At 39.9% G+C, this 24975-nt stretch overlaps 1 protein-coding gene across 1 annotated transcript; it reads left to right on the top strand.

The window, feature by feature from the left end:
* Positions 1-4265: 4265 nt before the first annotated feature.
* Positions 4266-20265, top strand: nr5a1a (nuclear receptor subfamily 5, group A, member 1a; the record flags this gene model as incomplete). The annotated part of the gene is made up of 7 exons (XM_084024287.1): positions 4266-4287; positions 6055-6173; positions 6431-6572; positions 7360-8015; positions 14341-14460; positions 16544-16691; positions 20012-20265. The coding sequence occupies 7 exons, from the start codon at positions 4266-4268 to the stop codon at positions 20263-20265; spliced, it is 1461 nt and encodes a 486-aa protein (XP_083880413.1).
* Positions 20266-24975: the final 4710 nt, after the last annotated feature.

The following is a 24975-nucleotide window of genomic DNA, read 5'->3' as shown; positions in this document are numbered from 1 at the left end:
GCGTTTGCTATGCATCCTGTTGAGCCAATAACACGGCCGGATTGCCGGACATCAGCTGATGGCTGCACACACCAAACACACCAAACATAGAGAAGAACTAGGAACAGTAGCCAGGATGTGCTGATCAAGGGTGCAAAAGTGATAAAAATGACTGCTTTTCTGAACAAAGGAAGCAGGACGGTCACGTATCCGGAGCAGTTGATGGGGAGGTCAATGTCAACATCAGGATACATTTGGGTTTGTGTTTCTGGGCACTTGATGAGTTGTGATTTGTCTCCAACTCCTAGGGAAATAACGTGGCTGTTATCGTGTTCTTCACTAGGTTGTCTGTGACATTTGATAAAAGCAGTAATGTAGAACCCAAAACCAGGTGGAGAGATTTAAGGGATTTTTTGAACAACCTGATAGTAAGCAATAATCCAGCCTTGAGGTGACAAATGCATGGAATAGTTTTTCTGCATCTCTTTGAGACAGCATGGGCCTGATTTTAGTTTATGTCCCGCAGGTGAAAGAAGGACAGATCCTGATTAAAGACAACTCCAAGGTTTCTTACAGTAATATTTGAGGCAATGGCAATCCCAGCAATAGTAGCTATATCTTTAGACAACCAGTTTAGGCCCAAGTACAATAACTTACGTCTTATCTGAGTTAAACGACAGGAAATTGCAGGTCATTCAGGTTTTTATATGTCAATGCATGCCTGGAGTTTAACTAACTGACTGGCTTCCTCGGACTTGATCGATAGATACAATTGAGTATCATCTGCATAACAATGAAAGTTTATTGAGTGTCTTCTAATTATATTGCCTAAAGGAAGCATATATAAGTTGAAAATAATTGGCCCAAGCACAGAACCTTGAGGAACACCAGCAGTCTAAGTATATACCAAGTATTCGTGCTATTCCAAGATTCCTGAGTTTGAGGGCTCAGGAATCAGCAGTGGTTGACAATTCAGACTTCCAGGTGTGAATGTCTGAAACTTTGCAAATGTGGTTTCTTCTTGAATAAATAGTACAAATTCTACACAACACAAAAACTTCTGTAGCTTTCACCCAGAGTGATTGCAGCGCTATCTTTTTTTATCTACACATTTCCAGAAGAACATGGTTGTGTCGTGGATGTAAAATATAAATGATGAAGTCAAAACACCAGCCAGGCCTTAGCCCTTCCCCTTTATTTATTTTATAAATATATGTGGCAGACAGAGACAGAGCTTGTCTGATGTTGGGGTTCTGCTGACCTATAGCCACAGCACACTTGCAAAACAAAATCGTGCCAGAGACAAACAGCAGATAGGCCATATTTCTTGGCCCCAGTGACAGAGGGCCCAGCTCAGTAGGGGCCTCCTGCTCCAGCCAGCTTGGCTTGTTTTCTAGCCTGTGCTCCCTAGTGGTCGGATAGGCTAATCAAGGACATGCAGTGACTCTGGAGTTCAGGGGTGAAACAGATTGATAGATCTAGATATGCACCTTCTGCTGAGCAAACACTTTCATGGCAGAGAGATGTGCGCTGCACGTTTTCTCAGAGGCAACTTTGACATTTAGTTTACAGTTCTTTGCACAAAGCTGTTTTAAGTTCCTCAATCTCATTTATCGTTTACAACCAAAACATCATAAAACAATTGTGAATGTAAAAAATGTAGCAAGGATTGAAGACTGACAGGATATTATTGTACTATACTATAGTATATAAGTATACTTTCTTCATTTTTTAAAATTGAATCTGTCAAAAATTATTTTAAATGAGATGAAATGTCTCTGATGACCCGGGACAAAGTCCTTAATAGTATTGGCTAATGTACCGTTTTAATGTGAAGGAACTTTCTGTATCAATACTTCACAGTTGTTTGACTCATATTTTTGATTACGCATTGAATTGTGGGAGCAAGAGGTCCCCAACCTCCCCAAAAGCTCTTCTGGAGGTGGGAGTTGGAGACCTCATGGACAGGGAAGTCCCCCGGACCTTTCCAGTTCACAACACGTTTGGATTTTCCAGTCTTATTCTGCCTGGTAACCCCCCCACCATGTTACGGTGATTAAATACAGTCCTTATTATCTTTAAATATCAATCAGCTTCATGTGTCTTTGTTGTCAAGAAACGCAAGAATTTGCAATTTAAGAATATTTAAAAAAAATGTCTCACATGGAAGTTTTAAATACTATTTCTCTGGTTTATTGAGTCTCTGGTGAGATTGTAGTTGTTTGATTTATGTTATAGTTGAGTTAGGCACTTTATCCCCTTTATTGGATAGCTAAGCAGAGAAGTGACAAGAAATCAATTAAATAAAAAATGCCATCATAACTGAAATGAAAGAGAGTTTTTGGTTATAAGAACTATCGTTATACTTAGTTCCAGGATAACCTAAAGCAAATGTCAGCAACATACCAGGAAGTAGCATGAATAATCATTTTAATTCTCCAATGTAGGTTTTATAGAAAAGGTCAGTTTTCAATTAGCAATACATTCCTAATAACAGTAACCAAGCATGTCCACCTGATGAAAACCCTCTGATGCAGCTGTAGGATGATTTGTTAACCCATTTTTAACTGATCAGCTCCTCAGTCTTAAAGTCATAAAGTTATGATTACTGGACTCAACCAGAGTGAACTGGATAATCATATATAATCAGCTCTGTGAGGCCTGAGTGAGGTAATTTAAGGGTCCATCAAACTTGGCATGTGTAATGTGATCAAGACATTTTAAGGTTATGAAAGAACCTAATATATTTTGACTTAGACAGCTGTCGAAGTGCAACTCTATGTTATACATTGTCTCACTGGGAGAATTATGATTAGTTAATTAATTAATAAGGAAAGCTGAATGAATATTAATTTGACCCCATCCCCTCAAGGACAGCCAGGGATCCTGAAAACGCCACCAAGAAGCATCTTCCTGTTAGATGACGAGGATCAGCGAGAAACCTTCACTTTACCACCAAGACTGAACCCATCTGACGTTGTAGAACGTGACAGGAATCAAAGGAGGAGAATGGATGCAATTGTTGTGTGTTGTTGTATTTCCTGCCGTGTTCTGTAGCTGAGGACCCTCAGCTCTGTTTGTGTTTGCTCACAATGACCCTCAGCCGCCACACACTGCTTCCTGTCTCAGCTAACAATAGACGGTTGGACTCTCCATCCCGCTTACCAAGCAAAATGCCCTGTCAGAGTCAATTAATATTAATGCAAACGTATTTCATTCTGCTGAAGCATATGTGCTGGGACCGGTCCACATGTATGGTCAACCATGCTATAAATAAATATAGATAAATATAGAATTCTACCAAATGAAACAGGCAGCATTGTTTCAATAGTCAGCATAAAAATAACCTGACATGCAATAAATAAATATATGTACAACATATTTCTTTTTGATCTACTTACAGTTGTTCATTTTAATAACTAAAAAAAGACCAAGCCTAATTACCACAATATGCACAAACAAATAATAATAATGACATAATAATAATATAATAATTATTATTGTTATTATTATTATTATTATTATTATTGTTAATGTTGTTGTTTAATTAAGTAGGCTATTATTACAAATATTTTAACACAGTTGCATTTGTGTGCAGTAGACAGAATAAGATCAAGTGAATGAATTCAGCTGTCAAACATATTAAATTAAAATTAATTTTAGAAGTAAAAGTTAGATTATATGCATCTCCTCTGCAACTGCAAATTATTATTATTATTATTATTATTATTATTATTATTATTATTATTATTATTATTATTATTATTATTATTATTATTATTATTATTATTATTATTATTATTATCTTGAATCATTCCTCCAGTTATCGTGCGTCTACATAATCAACACATGGTATAAGTATCGGTGTGGCTCCTCCATCAGCACTGCTCCGCTCTCCTGTCCAGGCATTTTGGTGGATGAGGCAGTGCCAGGGAGCATCCGTCACGTGACTCGGCGTCCACCAATAGCATCACGGCAGTCCAACTTTCGCGATAAGGGAAGCGCAGTAAAGAGCGAGTGGAGTGAAGCAGTTTCACTCTGAGATCTTCGATGGTCATCGTCACACACGCGCACTCCTGGCTCTGAAACCGGCCTTGTTATTATTATCATACTTATTGTTATTATTATTAATAATAATAATATTATTGTTATTGTTATTATTTTAATAGACACCGAACATCCGGATCTGTCCTTTTTAATGTGGTTGTCCTCCGCGGCCCTGCCAGGCTGCAGCTCCGTCCAGGTTTGAATTCTCAGACGCGCATCAGTGACTAGCTGCTGTTCACATGTTGGGAGACAAGGCTCACGGTAAGTCCGTCTGAGTTCTCAAGATTTACAAACTGCATATGAAAGAAATGACTTTGAGTCAAGAGACGTAAAGCCAATACATTCAGGGAGGCCTTCATAAACAAGACTCGGTGAGACCTGAATTCTCAACAAAATATTAATGTCTGATAAGGAAATACTGCCTCTACAGTTTATTATAGAACGCGATAAACTGCAGCAAAAAGAACAGAACAGCACTTTACAGTTATCTCAAAAACTACAGTGGGATATTTCAAATAATAAAAATAAAAATAATAACAATGTAGCTAAGTAACAACAAAATTGAAGACATGGATTAATTCAATGTATTAATAATTAACTGCCATATGCATACAAATAATAATGTATTATTATTATTGTTTATTATTGTAATTATTAGTATTTATAATTATTATGATTATGATTATTAATCCACATCTGTTGAGGTGCTGATCGCTCGGCTCCGCGCGCGGATCCTTGTCGCGCTCGTGCAACCGGACTACTTTTCTTCCGTTCGGCGGCCTGTTCCTTCTGATTCCTCGCGTCATCTCTGTTAGTTCAAAAGACTATAATTCTTGCAATTAAAATAAAATATGGCCGGTGTCAGCAGTAGTTAATGGGCTAATATTTCCATAAACTACATGGAAGCTGTTTTGACATCGAACCAGAACGAGGATTTCAGCGCCAATGATTTGATAACTATTTATTATATTCATCCCCGAGTGATTCATTGAATGTAACTTGTTAAGATTACAGATGAAGGCTTCGTATGTAGTCTATCAGGTTGGCAACATCATTTCCACCAGGATTGATATTGGAATAACACGTTTAAACCGACCGCGTGATGATCAGAGGACTCACACATCTAAATTCACTTTAATCGTATTTTACAGAGTTTGGCACAGCAGCAGAATATAAATCCAGTTTACGGGAACGGAGCACGTCCAAACTCCTGGAAACGAAAACCACTTTGTGTCTAACGGGATATTTATCAGTGGTTTTATATCCTACTTTCCTTTTAAATTGGATCTGTTTATCCGCTATGAAGAAAAACACATGAATGGCTTTATTTCCCCTTCAACAGATAGAATAAATAGAATAATAGTATAGGCTATAAAGTATCATGTTTTAACCATGTACGGAAATATGTCTTCACTCAGATGTACTGGTTAATTGAAATAAAAGACCACCTACACAAACAAAATATATTTTTATCATATAATAATATAGTAGTATAGAATTAGATTTAGATAAAATATAATAATTAGCTGTCTTATTACCATAATATACCGTCTTATCTTTATTATGATTGTTATTATTATTAGATTATAACATAGATAGATAGATAGATAGATAGATAGATAGATAGATAGATAGATAGATAGATAGATAGATAGATAGATAGACGTTTTAATTGGTTTTGGGCATTTTCAAAACATTTTAAAATACATATCAGTGGAAGCTTATTCTAAAAATGTTATTTCTTATTTTTTTCATCAGATTAAATCATAATATATGTGTAAAACAACAACTCGCTGAAACGGCCAGTAGAAGGCAAATTAATTTAAATTTAATTTTAAAGAAGAAGAAAAAGGGTGACGTCACACGTCCGAAACACGACGAGACTAAAGGAAAATTCGTTCTCAATTACTGTCAGAAAATGCTCCATGTTGTATTTCGTCGTTTGTAAACCGCGTTAACTTTGGTGGATGTGTGTGTGTGTGTGTGTGTGTGTGTGTGTGTGTGTGTGTGTGTGTCTGTGTGTGCCAGGTGTCACTCTGAAGGTTATGGAATACACGTATGATGATGACTTGGAAGAGCTGTGTCCGGTGTGCGGAGATAAGGTGTCCGGGTACCACTACGGCCTGCTCACCTGCGAGAGCTGCAAGGTAACACGTCACATACTGGACTTTAATATTATATTACTGAGCGGATGTTGTTCATGTAATAAATCATCACAGCAGACTTTAAACTGAGCTCCTCCACTAAAATGCTGCATTTAAAAAAGACATGTATCGCTTTTGTATGTATTTTACTTCGGATATGAAAGTGAAACAGAAAAACGCAACATTACTGATTCATTCTTCATCGAGTATTAAATATGTGATATAAAATAATGTCGTTGTAACTTGTGCGTGTTGTTCAGGGCTTCTTCAAGAGGACGGTGCAGAACAACAAGCGGTACACATGCGCAGAGAACCAGGAGTGTAAAATAGACAAAACGCAGCGGAAGAGATGTCCGTTCTGTCGCTTCCAGAAGTGCCTCAACGTCGGGATGCGCCTAGAAGGTAGGGCGCCATCCATGGACCTGATCCCACCGGGTCTCCGGTGTAACACAGGGCCGACGAACATGCACGCGCATACACACGCACGGGAAAATCAATGCACTTAAACATGAATGTCTTTGGACTGTGGAAGGAAGGAGGCTAACACGGGGAGAACATATAATCAAACATGCATATATATATAAATGTGTATACAAATGTTGGTGTGATCGAGGAGTCACTCGGATGAAAAATGTCATTTTAAAAAGGCAACAATAATTTAAATAATGTAACTAAGTACTTATTGGCATGTATTCCTTTTGAAAGTAGCCTATGTTTTAATCATATGATATATCATATGATATCACAAATCACTGAAGATTTCAGGGTTTTTTATTATACCCCTGAAATCTTCAGTGATTTGTGAGCTGGTGGCTTTCATGGATGGGATTAATTCCCAGACAGCGATGCAGGAAAGCACCTGCTTCCGTAGCAGAAAAAGGACACATTCTTGAGTTACTGATAAAACCCCAGAGATTCCCCTGTTTTAAATCAAAAGCTGTATTTAGACTACAAGAAGGAGTGGAGCTGCAGGCTCTTGGGAGTTTGCGCAGCCCTAAAAAGGGAAGTTTAAATGACCGACATGTCTGTTACTTACTCTGCAGGGAGAGTTGGGGATTCTGGTGAAATGCACTTTCTGATTTTATTCTCTGCGTTGCGGTTCAATGCTCACGGCGGCGACTGAGCGCAGGAGAATCGGTTGTGTTTCATGTATAAATCTGTTTTTCACCTCTTGTCTCTTGTGTGACAGCGGTGCGTGCAGACCGCATGCGTGGGGGGAGGAATAAATTTGGCCCCATGTACAAGAGAGACAGGGCCTTGAAGCAGCAAAAGAAGGCTTTGATACGATCCAACGGGTTCAAGCTGGAGAGCACGGCTCCTCCGCCCGCCTCGCCTCTGCAGACCGACTATGGCTTCACCGGCACCCTGCACAGCCTGCCCAACATCTCCAAGAGCCTGCTCCCCTCCACCCCGAGCTCCATCACCCCGACAGACTACGAAGCCAACCTCTATGGACCCCCGTCCCTGGGCATGGCCATGCAGTCCCACATGCCCCTCACCGCTCAGTACCAGTACACAGCCTTCCCCAGCAGGGCCATTAAAGCCGAGTGTCCCGACTACACCAGCTCCCCCGAGTCTCTGACCGGATACCCCTACCCCGACATGTACCCCGCCGCCTCGCCACAGCCGCCAAGCCTGCCGCCGCTGGTCTTGGAGCTGCTGCGCTGTGATCCGGATGAGCTGGTGGTGCAGAACAAGATCGTCGCTCATCTGCAGCAGGAGCAGAGCGGCCGGGGCCGACTAGACAAGCCCAGCACTTTTAGCCTCATGTGTCGCATGGCGGACCAGACTCTCTTCTCCATAGTGGAGTGGGCTCGGAGCTGCATCTTCTTCAAGGAGCTCAGGGTGAGTCCCGAGTCCGATATCTTCTCCTCACGCATGCAAACGCCCCTCAGGCTGCAGGATTATGTCACATTTCACAGCTGCACTCCTAATGCAAAACTCTCCTCTAGAAGCGTCTTTATCACTGATTACAACAGAGCATTCGTTTGTGGCATTTCAACATTTCAACACATCCATCCATCCATCCATCTTCTACCGCTTATCCTGTATTTAGGGTCACGGGGGGCTGGAGCCGATCCCAGCTGTCTCAACACATCCATCAAAACATATTATTTTGTTCATTTGTGCTGCACATAAAATATGGAGGGAAACAGGTTCCAACCGGAAAACATTTTGCATTAAAGATCAGGGAAACTGATCCTGAAATCATCCTCTCTAATTTTTTTCATCCCGTTTGTTATTTCCTTTTTTCATCACGATTTCTCTGGCTCACTTTGAGAAAACCGTGGTCCCAATTTCAATCAGAAAACTGTTAAATAAAATAATGAAAAAATTAAATAAAGCGAGTCGTTTGAAGGAAAATATTATTGTCCCTGAGCTCATCTGCTCAGACTACAAGATAAAGATGCAACGTCTATATCACAATCATAATATCTGTCCATCTCTTTAGAAATGTGTGAATCAAAACTGATATTTGAAATTCAAAATGTCTGATTCCAAAGAGCAGCAAACAAGTGCTCAAACATTAAAAAAAAATTCAAAACAAGCTTCCGAATAGACAATACAAATTCAAGTCATTCACTGAAATCTCATTTAGTGACTCAAACCTATATAAACACAATGGATTACAACTAATGCAATTTGGGTTTAACATTTGACTAATAGATATCACCATGAAACCTTCCCCAAAATATTAAATAAAACACAACTGTGGATAGTAAAGGATAAAGATAAATGTTGTTTCATTTTGTTTAGATGAAGGTTTTTACAGACATTTACATTTTCAATGTCTTTTATTCCATAAATCAGAAAATACTGCAAACAGCTACAGATAAAAAATAAAAAATAGAAATAAAATGTTGTATAATTCCGGCTGTGAATGAATGTTAAAACCTTCAGAATGTAGACAGGAATAAAACATTGGAAGTTTGAAAGCTGCTGAAGTGGAGATTTAGATGTATTCTTTAAATGTACGGATCGTAAAGTTTTAAACATTTTGAAGACTTTGCAGGTGAAAAGGTTAAAATGACTGTGTTTATTCATATCACTCATGCCAGAGAGGAGGAGGCTTAGCCTCAGAGAGGAGACGGGGCTTCCACCCAGACCCAGGTTTCCTCCATCATGGCTGAAATAAACACTATTATAAATAACTGCTGCTTTGTACATGTTGAAGTCCCAGATACACCAGGAAACCAAATGGCGTCCTGTTTGCGTTCATGATATCACTGTTCCAGACCGACAACGCTGTGGTGGCGACCTCAATCACCACCACGGCGTTATCAATCAGCAAGTAGCCCCGCCCCTAAAGCAGACCCTCCTTTATGGTCTATCTGACTCTAAATGGGATCATAATTTACTAATTGAACATCATGCTGGATTGAAGTGAAACCATCAACACACACACACACACACACACACACACACACACACACACACACACACACGGTGGCACACAATCAACCAATCACGTTTCATAGACGTAGATCATAAATACATGATTTCAACCAAAACAGTTATTATTTACTTCGTGATTTTGCTCTGCAGGAAGAGAAGGAAACTATAATGATGCTTTATTAAATGACACATTATTAGATAATGTTGCATAATGCACTACATGCAGGTTATATATGCTCCGTGTTCAATGGAAGTTAATGAACAAAAAGAGATGCTTTTACTTCCTTCCTCATTTCTTTTTATGACAATTATCACAGATAATGCAGCATGATCTTGAATATCATGATGTAGCAATTCTTAAATACAAAGTCACAGAAAACTTTGGTGGGTGAATGGGTCTAAAACACCAGACATTTACCCAGAAGGCCACTGTGTAGTTCTGTACAGTTACAGCACATCTGCAGTTATTTGAACCCAAACCATCTTTAGAGAGAGAATATGTTGATAAGTGGCGATGAGTGGACGACGACATTATAATAATATTAACAGACTTTGGCTGCTGCCTTCGCTGCAACATTCTGAGCAAACAGATATTTCTCTCACGAAAACGCAGGAGAAAGGAATTTGGTTTGTAACATTGAAACCTTTCAACAGCGGCATCTCTGTTTCTGCACAGTGTTCATGCACAGTGCTACCAGAGAGCTGACATTAGGACCGCTCAGATTCTGGACTCACAACCAAACACTACTTGGATGCTCCATACGAGAGGTGTGAGAGGAGATGATGTGCTTGAACCCGTTAACTGGAACATTATTACCAAGTGACACGGTCATTCACACTAACACAGCAAAGTGATCTGATACAATAGTCATCGGTGCATTCGGGCATTTGGTGTTCCTGTAACGATAACGATCTGCTGAGTGAATGATTTTACAACATTTCACTTCAACAACTAAAAATCCTGATTGGATGTTTAGAGATCATCCAGGAGGATTCGCCCTTTTCTGGTTACTATTGTATCGTTCCTCGTCGCAGAAACAAAGAGCCATTGTGCTGCTGAGGATTTTTGTTCTATCTTGTCAGATTAACGACAATCAGCTTTCCTTCGGTGCCTCCTCTGGTCCACACTGGTCCACACATCAGGCCAGACACTGAACCCCAGATCTCCATATGACTGGGTTAGTAAGGTCTTGATGGGCAGATGGCACCACACACCAGTGTATGGATGAGTGTGTGGATGAGTGTGTGGATGAGTGTGTGGATGAGTGTGTGGATGAGTGTGTGTGTGTGTGTATGAATGGGTAAATGTTGACATGTAGGGTAAAGAGCTTTGAGTGGTCAGAAAGACGAGAGAAGCTGCTGCCAGGTCGATCTGAGTGTGTCAGAGGGAGACAAAGGGATGAAATTAAATTATTGATCATTACCAAAATAATAAGCTTTTTCTATATGACGTCTGACTTTCTTGTCCATTTGCTGTTATCCAGTAAAATAATTTGGGATGTCCTCTGATGTGAAAAGGAGGTGCATTTAATGCATGTCACAACGTTGGTGTTTACCATATTTTAATTTTGCAGTGTTGTTGCTCAGTGGGTCCCTTCATCTTCTAAAACATGAATTCAAACAACTAAACATGTGTAGTGGTGATCAGTTATGAATGATTATCTGTGGTTCCACTCTTTTCTCAAACCATTGTACATTGCTGGAAACAAAATTATAATAATTATAATAAAAAAAAAAAAAAAAAAAAAAAAAAAAAAAATATATATATATATATATATATATATATATATATATATATATACATATATATATATAGTTTTGCTGGGAGGGAAACATAACTGCAGATCAGGACACACGGTTGGTTTCAGAGCACATTGGTCATAACGTTAGTGACGGATGTTAACACGATCAAGTCTCCATCATCTTTCATAACCATAAGAGCACTTTTTTGAACCGAGACTTGGTATCACAAAGCTGGATATTATTATGAAGGTCATGCCTATAATGCATTATTAACATACTTATAATATCTTATAATCTGCTTATAGCATTATATCATTAAACTTATACACACTCATAATTTAATTTTGTAAGTATTATAGTGTATTTTAATTTCCATATTTGTAATATACATCATAATCTCTATTATAATGTGAAAACCAGTTATATAAGTTGGTAAAAAAATCTATATCAAGCTTCTCTTTTTGCATTACTGAATCCCCTTAAAGGAAAACACATGAGACGTTACAGCAGCATGTACAAAAATACATCTGCAGATTCCAGTTTTTCACAGCTTTTTTTGGTGATATCCCAGTTTAAATGTGCAGCCTTATTTTGTGTTATAACCGTGGTGACGGTACAGTGGGAAGCCGATTCAGACAGTGAGAACAAAGCTGTGCATATTTTGCAGAGAAAGCGCCGCAGGGAGAGAGCCGGCTGTATAATTACATTCCACGCAGGCGATAACGGGAACGTCTACTCTCCGACGCTCGGCTCTCGCTGCGCTCTCCGACATTGTTGCTAAATTGTGAGCAGACTATTGATTTGTGCAGCTCCCAGAGGTGCTCTTTGTCGTGGCTTGCGTTTGACCTTCCATTCACCTGTTGAACATGGAAGACGTTTTAGAGGAACCAACATCACAAATGTTTAGTCACTGGCACACAGCAGACGTAGAATTTAAAAGTAACATGTCCGAGAAGGCTTGAAAACAGATGTAGATTGTGTGTAATCTATCTATCTATCTATCTATCTATCTATCTATCTATCTATCTATCTATCTATCTATCTATCTATCTATCTATCTATCTATCTATCTATCTATCTATCTTATAATCTTATAATAATAACAATCATAATAAAGATAAGACGGTATATTATGGTAATAAGACAGCTAATTATTATATTTTATCTAAATCTAATTCTATACTACTATATTATTATATGATAAAATATATTTTGTTTGTGTAGGTGGTTTTTTATTTCAATTAACCAGTACATCTGAGTGAAGACATATTTCCGTACATGGTTAAAACATGATACTTTATAGCCTATACTATTATTCTATCTATCTATCTATCTATCTATCTATCTATCTATCTATCTATCTATCTATCTATCTATCTATCTATCTATCTATCTATCTATCTATCTATCTATTCTGTCATATTTCTGCAGGTTTGTTGATTAGATCACGTCTGTGCCTTCAGCTTGTCCTTTTATAGTGTATGTTGTTTTTTTTTATATTGGAAAATACACAAGAGTTTCTACCAAATGCTCCAAATTGATTGGTCGGTAAGGCACAAGGGGTAAACACATCTCCATATTGAACACATCTGTGGTTTGCAGAAACGTGCAGAGCCAACATGTTTCCTTCCTCTCAGCTGACAGCTGGCAAGATTACAGTGCAACCATTTCTGCTGACAATCCCAGAGATTTTGACTTGATGGCTGTGAGACAAAATGTGTCTCTTACAGGTAAATCTGGGTTCGAACATCTGGGTTCGCTAACTACGTTGTTGGTGTTGGTTTTATGTGTAAGGACCCTTATCATGCTACTGAAGAGGTTTGGTGCTATTTTGAGCAATATTAGTGGTTAGAATATGCCGTTGTGGATGCGTTAGGCTCGTCGCCCCAATCTAATCAGTGTAAGCGCTATGGGGCTGTTAGCGTCTTTCGAGGCTTTCTCGATACATGGGTGATCACTGAAATAAAATGTCTGGATGGCTTATTTGATGTTTTTTCATGGCAAAAAAGACTATGGGGTCCATTTTCGCCGGTCTTAAACTTTAACAAAAAAATAGATTTTATGATTTTCATGTTTTTAACATCGTCCTACCTACATAATTGCGATTACGATTTAAAAAAGATTAATCGAACAGGCCTAACCTGACAGGTATACTACCTGATGTATGAGTGTAAACAGCTCCAGACAGAAACATGGAGACTACATGTGGGAGATGAAATGAAGCTCCTCCCCACATTTAGCACATTTGAGGGTTTTTAGAGAGATTTTTTTGGCCGCAGCCGAGCGTCCGACTTCTCTGGAGGAGGAAGCGCAGGAGGTCGAAGAGACCTCTTACTTCCTTAACCCCTTCCTTTATCACTGCACGACCCCCCAACGCAGCACCAGTCCAGATGTGGCCCACCAGATTGGACCCTCCCCTCAGCCACTGATATATGGTTTCATTCAGATGGACAGTAACTCTGTCAGCTCGCTGTCAGATGAATGTGTCTCTGGCTCTATTAGCAGCTGTGTCTGTAGAATTACTGACTGCCTTGTCCTTCAGTCTGCACATGATATTACAACAAGCTGGATTCAATCTGAACACACACCCATCCCCCGAACACAGCAGATGTGTCTGTGAGGAGGGGGGGCTTCATTTCTCCTCTCTCCTGGTTTTTATAGTCTCCCCATTTCTTTTCATTTGATCTGTTTTCTTTCTCATATATTTCTGTGAGATTTGTCTCTGTATTAATATAATTGTTTAATTCATTTAAAATCTGAATCGGGATTCAGGGAGGAAAGCAGCCGTTTTCATGAACCATAAAACACATAAACATCACAGTTGCCGTTGGAGACAGGAACAAAGGAATAATCACGACATATCACAAGTTTCAAAGCATATTGATCATAGTTCTGTGTAAATAACAAAGAGATGAAACATGTATGAATAGAGTGAACCTCAAACCCTTTATTAAATCTTCTTGTATCTCTATGACTGTGTCTGTCTGTCTGTCTGTCTGTGTGTCTGCCTGCCTGCCTGTGTTTCCTGGAGGTGGGAGATCAAATGAAGCTGCTCCATAACTGCTGGTCTGAACTTCTGGTCCTGGATCACATTTTCAGACAAGTGCAACATGGACAGGAAGACAGTATCCTGCTGGTGACCGGCCAAGAGGTAACTACTCCCTCACACACTTCCCACCAGCACAATGCTGCTTCATTACTTTACAAAGCAAAATGTTTGGACTATAGTTCCAATGTGGAGTCCAATATGTTTGCTTGATATAACAAGTGAACCAGCTTTAAAACCAATTAACTAAGAGCCTTTGAACCTTAAGCCAATGTCATTAGTAAGGCATGAATGTTGACAGCAATGCTGATATCTTAAAGCCCCAGTCGGTAACATTTTTTTTATCATATTCACTGAAGCCGACACTATGCTCCGATAGAACAACATAAATCATCCGGTTTTAGAAAAAAAGCCTGCTTCTATGTGCACATAGAGCCTGTTGTTTGTTTTGCTAAGATCGACAGCATCGGATCATCATGTCCAATCAGCACGCAGGGCTGTGTTCGTGCATACACAGAGCCCCTCCCCCCTCGGGCTCGTTCCACTATCACAAGGGGGAGGTGGAGGGAAGTAGCAACAAGCTTCCAATTCCTCGGTTAAAAACCGAAACGAGGAGGTCCAAAACAACCAAGGAAAATAAAACACCGGTGGAAAATAAGGAAAAAAAAAAAAAAGTTTGACGGTGCCCGTGATAAAACCAGAGTCGACATCGGACTGGTGTTTCAAAGGTGGCGTGATCTAAGGGATTTCAAAGGGCACGGAGTCGGCGGATTGAGTGCCCTCAATCCGCCGGACTTGCCGACTGGGACTTTACTGAAGCCACTGATAGTTCTCAAAATACCATTAGATTGAGTCATTTCAGTGCTAGAACCCTACATGCACTATAACTGTAATGTAATGTTTCCTCCAGAACTGTGTATCAGACCCAAGACTCTCTGTTTGTGAAACCAAAAGTTAACGTTGAGTTTACGCTAGTTACATAACATTGTTATGTTTGTTACATCAAAAACTATGCTAAGGCCACTTGTTATTTATTCACCCAGTTACCTTGTTCGGTACATTATGTTGTTACGCTGCGTCGTTACGCTGCGTCATTACGCTGCGTCATTATGCTACATTGCTATGCTACATAGTAATGTTACACAACTTATGTGAGGTTTTTAGATAGTTTCGTTGTTATTTAACATTGTTAAGTTATAACATAATTTTGACAAAAACTATGATCTGCTATGAACTATGCCCTTTTTTCAACCTTAATTTAAGTTATTAATTGTGTTGTCAAAACTATCAATCCTTTCAAACGTTAAACATGTGCCATCGTTCATGTGAAACATATTTTTTAAATTAACGGTTTACTCCACATTCAACATATCTGGGGGGGCAAAACGAAATTTCAGTATCGATGAAAACTAAATTACTTCAAGGCATGACCTCATGTTGTAATAAAACAGAATAAGATTTTTCCTAAATGTGTTCATTAGGTCATCAACTAAATCTTATGATTAGCTTCTCCAATATTACAACAAAACTCTTAAAGCTGCAGTCGGCAAGTCTGGCAGATCGAGTTGACAAATTTGGAATGTTTCCAACACTCACGCCCCTCCCCCTCTACCACCAAATTCCTCCGCTCCCTCCCATCGAGTGCTCGTGCACCAGATTCCTGTGAACGCGCCCGTGTCTTCTGTCATCGATAAACGTAATGGAGTACACGCTACACAGAGGTAGGCTGGCTAACTTACTCATAGATAGCAACTGCTAACGTCATTTAGCGGGTGCTTAGCTTGAGGCGTGTGCCTGTGATATTGTAACATGCGTGAGGGTGGAGGTGGGATCTGTGGTGTGTGCACAACTGTGAACTGCACTGAGTGGACAGGATGATACGGGCGCGGGGGATTTTTGCAAAACAAACAAAAAGCTCTACGTGCACGTAGAGGCACGCTTTTTTTTTCTAAAACCGAATGATTTATGTTGTTCTATCCGAGCGTAGTGTCGGTTTCAGTGAATATGATCAAACAAATGTTGCCGACTGCGAGGTTAATATTTTATTACTATGAAATTATTGTTCCAACCCTTTCAGCAGTTCTATGAAGGCTTCTCTGGCTTAATAAAATCATTCTTAATTCATATAACAACACAACAAATGTTGTTTATAAATAATTTACAGATTTATCTTCCTTCCTGTTTGCAGGTTGAGCTGTCGTTCATCTCATCCCAAGCCGAGGCGACTCTGTCCGGTCTGGTCCAACGGGGCCAGGAGCTGGCGGCGAGGCTGAGGGCCCTGCAGTTGGACCGCAGAGAGATCGCCTGTCTGAAATTCCTCCTCCTGTTCAACCCCAGTGAGTCAAGCTCCTCTCTGTGCTGCTATGAATTAATGGATGTGCAAATGTTGTGCCTTGAGATTAATTGTTGAACAACAACTTCTAGTCAGCGATCAAAATCTGGCAGAAATTATACTTTGAGAAGAGATGGTGTTTTCATAGTTCATATTGGACACATTGGGCCTCATTCAGGAAGTGACACAAGAGAACATATTCTCTTAGTTTTGTTTATATCCACAATTTGTTCTTATTTATTTAGGTAGCCATTGCTTTCTGGGTTTCACCAATGTTTTCTTATTTTTGCTCCTTTAAAGGACCAAACCAGTTATTACATGTCATCGTCCATCGACAACATCAACAGTTTACCAGAATAGCTTCATTTTTGTGATAGTTTGTTTACATTTTGACCATATTTAATAAACATTTCAGAATGTTCCTGAAAATGTTTGGCAAGTTCAGTTAAACCTCACCTTGTTGTTAAAATCCTCATTCTAGCTCAAATTCCAGTTAGAAACTCAGTTCTTGTCAGGAACTGCTTTACAAGGCATAATGACATTCAGCTCATCGGCTGTCTTGGCTTTGTTGTGATTGACAGCTCAGAGGGCGGAACCACATTTTAATGGAGGTCAACGATTGGCTGAAAGTTACACCTCAGACTTTCAGTCTGAATTTCAGACTCGTACTGAAATGACTCAACAGTTGCCATAAATATCCAACTTCTCCGAGTACGTCTTCTTCAAATTCTGGGAGTGTTTGGAAGTTGTTCTCTGACCAGGATCTTCTTGTCTAGGTTGAATTGTGGCTCTTACAGGCTTTTTTTTGGTCACATCCCTCCAACTTGACACAAAACTTTAGATGTTAGCTATGCTAATAAAGGACGAGTCAGCTGGAGTTGACTTTCTCCTATTTCTTTTCTCAACAGAAAAATAAGGACAAATATAACAGAATATTGTTGCATGAGGCTCAAACAGGAAAAACAGCATTCATATTTAATCTAAAGTCTCTTCCCTTTAACATTAGTATTAGTCAGAGTAATCGATCCCTGATTGACCTTTCTGCCAGTGCATATGAGCGTAGACCTGAGCTGACGTGCGCAGCCTGTAGATTGTGTGTTTTCAGGAGAATGGTGAGTTCTGAGGTAAAAATCAATCAACTTGGTGGGGCTGCAGGGTCATACTGATGCTGTCCTTTGGCGGAATTTGAATAGCAACACTGACATTTTAATGAAAAAAATATCACAATTGCCACAATTATCTGCAATGCCTATTTATCTGTAAGGTTACACGCGTTTTCCAAAGTGGCCTTTTTCCCTCCAATAAATTCACTTAATTAAATTTCTAGGGTTGACAAAAGCCAATATTAACAAAGACATCCTCCTCCACCATTGTCCACTAATGGCATTCAAAAGAAGCGTAATGGATGGTCTATCATTCGATGGCAGGACCAACATTCATGTAGCGGCTTGTGCAGATGGAGAGAGCATAGATGTGGCTCGCCCAGATTCTCAGAAGTGTTTGCTGTTTAGCGCTGGCAAGCGGGGAACAAAGAGCTTTTGAATGGGGAGAGCACTTGTCATAGACAGAAAATATTTGCTGTCTTTGCCTGCGGCTTCTTTGCTCTTACTCTCCCTCATCTTCAGAGTCAGGTTTGTCGGGGGTAATTTAATTGCCCTTAAGCAGTTTGAAAACCTGATTCAGAACATTGATTCAAAACATTTAATTACTGTGTGAATGGATTCTCCAAGATGGGCTCAGCTGACGCTGAATGCCGGTCCACCGGAGGGCTTGGCTATTGTTTCACACAAACACACACACACACACAAATCTGCCCACACACCATGCACTCACCTCGTTTCATACTTAAAGTATAGACGCAGCATACAAATGAAACCTCGGAGCTTACATTTATATCATTAGTGAATGGTTTACATGCAATATTAAGGTTGTTTTATTTATTATTTATGATATAAAGGAAAGGAAATGGTCTTTAATATTGCCTATGTGCAGCCTATGTGCAGCTCACCTTTCAGACCAGAATCTAACTCCTTTCCTCCGTACATTTAAAGTAACTCAAAAAAAGAAAAACAGAAATATAAATCTCCATTGAAGTTGAGTCATCCTACAATCGGAAGATCTGTAGTTGGATTCCAGGCTCCTCCAATACGCATGCCAAAGTGTCCTTGGGCAAGATACAGAACCTCAAATGTCCACCCAAGGCTCAACCATCAGTGCTTGAATGTGTGTGAACCGGTAAATGTAGACTGAATGTAGTGTAAAGGGTCTGAAGTGGTCGAAAAGACGAGAGAAAATGCAGATCGATTTACCATTATCTGATGAAAACTGTGAGATGTGGTTGAAAGCTTCAGAACAAAACCTACTGCAGTAAATCAACCTCAAGTTAACATCCATCCATTATCTATCACGACTTATCCACAGTGGCGGTGTAAGGTTAAATTATTCTGGAGAGACTTGCTTAAGATAGGAACCGTTAAGTGTTTCACAAATCTGAGACATCAAAACAGATAAATTCCTGTTTCTTGGTTATCAAAGACCCCAAGTTAGTCTTCATTTTGAGGGGTTGTTATAAATGACAGCACTGCTTCCAGTGTTACGAGTTCAGAATCCTGGAACAAACGGACAAACCCTTACACATGGCTCCTCTCCTGTTGCAGAGAGTGAGGAAGGAGCAGCTGTCGTTCTAGCCGATTGGTGCTGTGGTCTGCAGAGATGGTACCGATGCCGCTGATCCTGTTCTGGGGGTTACTGTTGCTAAGAGGAGGGGGTGCAATAGGCACACTGCCCTCTCTGGGCCTAGATAATGTGGCTCCCGACAGGGACAGGCTGAGGTGGCTGGGCTGTCTGCACAGGTTGTGCAAACGATCCAGGCAGCTAGAGTGGGATCCACCATTGCAAATGGTACCTGCAGGTGGTCAGGAGGCAACGGCTGGTGTGGCCTCCTCTGCCCTGCAGCTGGAACTGCCGTTGGTGCTTAAGGCCTTGGTGAAGAATCCCTACGAGCCTCTGGAGGGCCCTCTAAGAAGGCGTTGTCTTTTAAGACAGCTACGCTGCTTGCACGCTTAAAATCTGATCTGTTTTTATCAGATCTCCTCGTCGCTCCTTCTGCATTCCAAATATGGTCACTTCCGTTCACTGGTTGCACAAATTCCAAGATGGTGACGGCCAACATGCCGAACTCGAGGCTTTAAAACTGTAGTCTACAAACCAATAGGTGACGTCACCATGACAACGTCCACTTCTTATATACACTTATATGCTCGGACTCATATCAGCAGATTCATGATCCATCTTCATCCTCTCTGTGTGTGTTTGTGTGTGTAGATGTGAAGCTACTGGAGGACCAGGCGTTCGTGGAGGGCGTCCAGGAGCAGGTGAACGGGGCCCTGCAGGAGTACACCCTGTCCGCCTACCCCCAGTTCCAGGAGAAGTTCAGCCAGCTGGTGGTGCGGCTGCCGGAGCTGCGCTCCCTGAGCACCCAGGCGGAGGACTACCTGTGCTACATGCATCTGAGCGGAGAGGTGCCCTGCAACAATCTGCTCATTGAGATGCTGCACGCCAAGCGAGCGTGCGTGTGAAGACAGGACGGGCCATCACCGCCGCCAAGTGTTGTTTCTGTCGGTGAGACTTGTGTGTGGGAGGGAAAGTGTGAGCAAGATGAAAAAATAATCCGGTTCATCTTGGGTCATCTTCATGAGGGCTTTGTTTGAGTCTGAGAGGAGAAAATGTTCTCTCCAGTTGGAATTATAAAGCTCCATCTTTATTCAAGGTAGTTTCAACATTTTGAATGTTAATGTTTTCATATCCTGCAGAGCTACATTATTGTGAACTTTATAAACGGGATTTTGTACGTTGTTTCCAAGAATCTAAAGTACGATCTGCCTGTAGTGTACCATTATATCCTCTTTGACCATTGCACGAATCCGACATTATCAACAAGATTTTCTACGTCCCATTGAGCTGCCCAGCTAACGTTTAGATCAATCTTTATAGCTGCAATCATTTTTCGAAGCGTCCACACACAAATATCTTCTATTGTGAACACTGGTTGGCTGATGTTGAACTGTCACATCACATGACCTGAGTGGAAACATCTTCTGAATGCTTGCTGGGTGAGCTCATGTGCACTTTCCCCAAAATATTTTTTAGCCTCTTCAGAAATGAGATTTGATTGTTAAATTAGTTGTTTTTTATCCAAATGTTAGATGAAACTTTTTGATTCTAAGTTCACCAACACTAGATTATTATGATTATTATTATTTAGATGAAGACGGACTAGCACTGCTTGTATCGCTACACTTGTTATTTTTACCACAGATGATAAAAAACAAAACAAAAAAAACTACATATGAAAGCTCCATGGGGTTCTACAGTATATAGTTTTGTTTTAATCTATTTAGATGTTAATATATTGATATATAGAAGGCAGACATGTTAAGAAAAACACATCATTATTCAGTTATTTCTCAAACCATTACCTAGAAAGTGTGTCCATTCCCAACACTGTACCGCATGTGGATGTGAGAAGGACGGACCAAAGTGTGCTGAGGTTGATCTGTTTGCACAGAAGCTGCTGTAGAGATGGTTTTAATACCAAGAATGAAAACGATTACATTTTCAAAGCGTAACATTCTGTAAATAATGTAAATGCTTTTTTTCCTTATTGGCAACAAATCCCATGAACAGACCAAAACCGAAGATGTGTCGATTACTTCTGACCTTCTGACTGCGTTTGTGACTCTGTGGAGTGGAAACAACTACAGATTTTTACACATTTGGTGCTCTAGTAATATCTACACCAGCAGGATAGCACGTGTCATGGCGGACAGGGGGGCCCATCATCACATGCCACCACAAGTTCAAAGATCCAATGTTCTCCAAAACCAACTGGATGCTCACTGAACACCTGCTTCATGTCAACCAGCAGCTGCACACAACACACACACACACACACACACACACACACACACACACACACACACACACACACACACACACACACACACACACACACACACACACACACACACACACACACACACACACACACACGGGGTTATGAACCTGATAGTTGCTGTTTGCTGCTGTAGCAGGCTGGAGGATGATTTGAGTTTCACACGTTAAGTTAACTGATTTTTCACATAATTGTATCACTGTGAGCGACCAGGTCAGCACTGTGCTGGTGGTCGAAACAAACACGCTGGCTGGTGGTAACACCGGAGAGGAACATCCAACATGTAGCTGCTGGTTAAAGACTTAATACTTTGTGTTGGATCGTTTCACACAATTAGCTCGTCTCCACACTGTTTCAGGTGTGGATAAAAACCAGACCAGCACCAACTTGAACATCAGCCAATAATGCTTTATTTTAATGTGCCGATTGCTGTCCATTCAGAGGTTTGGGGGTTCCATTCAGACCCACATCTAAAGACCTTGCCTTGTAGGACGGTGTCTGTGAGCCCATCAGTCAGACTGAAGTGCCACGTTGTTCTACCATGTCGCCAAGTAATCATCCTCATAAGAACAGAGAATGTTCACATGGAAACCAGGGTTTAAGATGTTTAGTTAAAGTTCGGGGATGATGAGGATTTTGATTAAATAGATGCCTTTACATGCTTGAAGCCACGGTGACTTACTCGTTATTCAACAAAGACCCCAATGTTTCCCATCATGCAGTACTTCGAGGGGAACCATGAATATATGAATCATGTTTTGCCACAAGCAAATACTGTAGGAAAACAAATTAAATATGTTCCCGGAGGTTTTGCAACACTGGAAATACATTTCTTTAAATAATGTAGGCTTAATCATGTTATTAAAAGACACAAATCAGGTAGCATCATATTTCATTTCAAATGAATTTGGTGTTGCAGTCGTGTATTAAATTAGTAGTGGTGAAACAATAGAAATAGAATATGAGTAGGACGGACAAAGAAGTGTTTTCAGTCAAGATGTTGAAAAGAAAATGTTGGTTAGTTGTTGATGAAGCTCCGGTGATGGATGGGTGGCTAGTTAGCTAGTTTGCTATATAACAAGTTTGCTAGGTAGTTAGCTTGACCTTCTCCTGAGTGGTGGACAGTGAAGCAGTGTGACACCAGCCTGCTCATTTTCTGTAATCAGTGTAGCATGAAAGCATTTTGGAATTAGCAAGCTAGTTAACAAGCCAGCTACCTGCTAGTTAGCTAGCTAGATTTGAATGGACACATCTGTTCTACTCCGATTCTATTTCTATGGCTGAAACATAATTTTGAAGTGTTTCTCCAATTTGTGTTTGGAAGAGAGAGTTCCGAAAAAAATCCGTAGCGAGTGACATATCTGTCCTGCATCATTTCTTTAAAATATTTTTTTAAGCTTCTGGAGTTTTTGCTTGGTGCAGCACATCTATGAAGACATCTGTTTATTTTAAGTATCTGTAAGTCGACAACCACAACAACCTGTACGGTTGCCTAAATCTCATCCACACCTTTCTTCTGAAGCTGTTTTTCATGGATGTAGCTTGGTAGCTAGTAGCTGATGTATCTAACCTTAAACCTGCCTACAGAGCTCTGATTGGTCGATTGTCTTTTTGTGGAATTAGCCATCAATGAGTCCAACACCAGACCTTTTAGAATCACTTTCAAAATGGGAAGTGGATGTTGAAATTCAGTTCCTTAACAACAAGTGAATGTTTAATGCAGAATTTTCTTCCTATGTTGATGAATGTTGATGGATCACCAAGACTCTCACTGATGAGAAACTCTGAATTATTCCTGCATACTGGACACATTTCAAACTAAATATCCAGTCAGTGGTCTGGTGTGCTGCCTATCTGCCCCTATGTAGTCCGAAACCTGAAAACTGTATTTTTGCAGTAGTTAGTCAGTGATTTTTCTGTTCTAATGTTGGAACTCAAATGTTTTTCCCCAAACTGAACTCAGAATTATCGAAGGGGATCCCGTTTTAAAAACGAATGACTCTCAGCGATGAAGACAATAAAACTGATCTTCACTGAAATACAAAGACACATTCACAGTGTGTCATGTCGTGAGCTCAGCTTTGTCACTGTGTTCACATGAAATCATCCCTTGTGTGTCCATCGAGGTGTTGCAGACAATCACTCCACCTGCCTTAACTCAACGTCTGCCTGAAAACATGCTGTGTGTGTGTGATCACTCTGTACAGTATATTTATGTTGTGAAGTGAATATCTACTGCAAGATGAAGATACATTTCAACTGAAAAAGTCTCTGCTTTATGTTGAGTCCAAATCGCTTCTGTTGTGGAACTGATTCTCTTGATATTGCCTTTGTTTTTGCTCTTTGCTCACCTCTTTATTTCACTGTGAGTTGACAGTCCCGTCTTAAACTGAAGTGTTTTTTTTCTCCCAAAAGAGAAAGTGACCAAAACATTTTTTCTTTAAATATATTTTATTGTAATATCATCAAACCAATAAATTTCGGTGAAGTAATGCTCCAATTGTGTGTCGGCTTTTATTTCACAACATACATCAGTTATACACAAATGATACAGAGCTCATATGTACAAGATTCATTACAGCAGTAACAGCGTAGCTGTTATTCAGCCTTGTCTGACTCAAAATACAGAAATTATTGAAATCACTCACATTCTAAAATATTAAACACCAGACATACTGGAAAATCATCATCAATCAATGTCTCTTCAGGTAGACATCAGTTTTTTATTTAAGTGTTTAGAGGGAAATTGATTTGTTTGACTAAAAAAATGTCTAAATGTAGAACATGTTGATCATGTTTAAGAGACAGAAGAAAAGCTGGTTTTAGTAACTTGGAAATGTAAATAATTGTGGATTAATGCATAGCTTGCTGTCGTGTATCATTGTTCTACAATTTCAGGGCAGTGCTGGTGGGAATAGTTACGGTCATCATGATAAACTCATACAATGACCGATGTAGTGTCACAGCTGTTTGGAATGAAAGCAAATGACACATTTGATCTGACTGCGTGTTGCCACTACAATTTGATTGGCTATTTACAAAAGAACCGCTGTCATCATTTCAAGCACATGTTAGTGTTTTTATGAAGAAGATGAACTGAGTGGATTATCTTCCACAACAAACATGAAAACGTCTCATGTTTGTTGTGATGTTTTGATGGATTTACATGTGAGTGAAAGAACAATCCACTCATCATTTGTATAACTGCCACTTGATCACTTAAAGATGTCATGTTTTGTTGTGTATTATGTTGTTTTAAATGTGAGTGCCAAAGAAAAATGCTCTCTCTCTCTCAAAAAAAAGTAATCGACGATTAAGTAATCTGAATCAAATA

The sequence above is a fragment of the Eutrigla gurnardus genome, assembly GCF_963514095.1.
Source record: "Eutrigla gurnardus genome assembly, chromosome: 13".
In the NCBI taxonomy this organism is placed as follows: Eukaryota; Metazoa; Chordata; class Actinopteri; order Perciformes; family Triglidae; genus Eutrigla; species Eutrigla gurnardus.
Note: the sequence above shows the minus strand (reverse complement) of the source record. Positions and strands in the feature narration are given on the sequence as shown.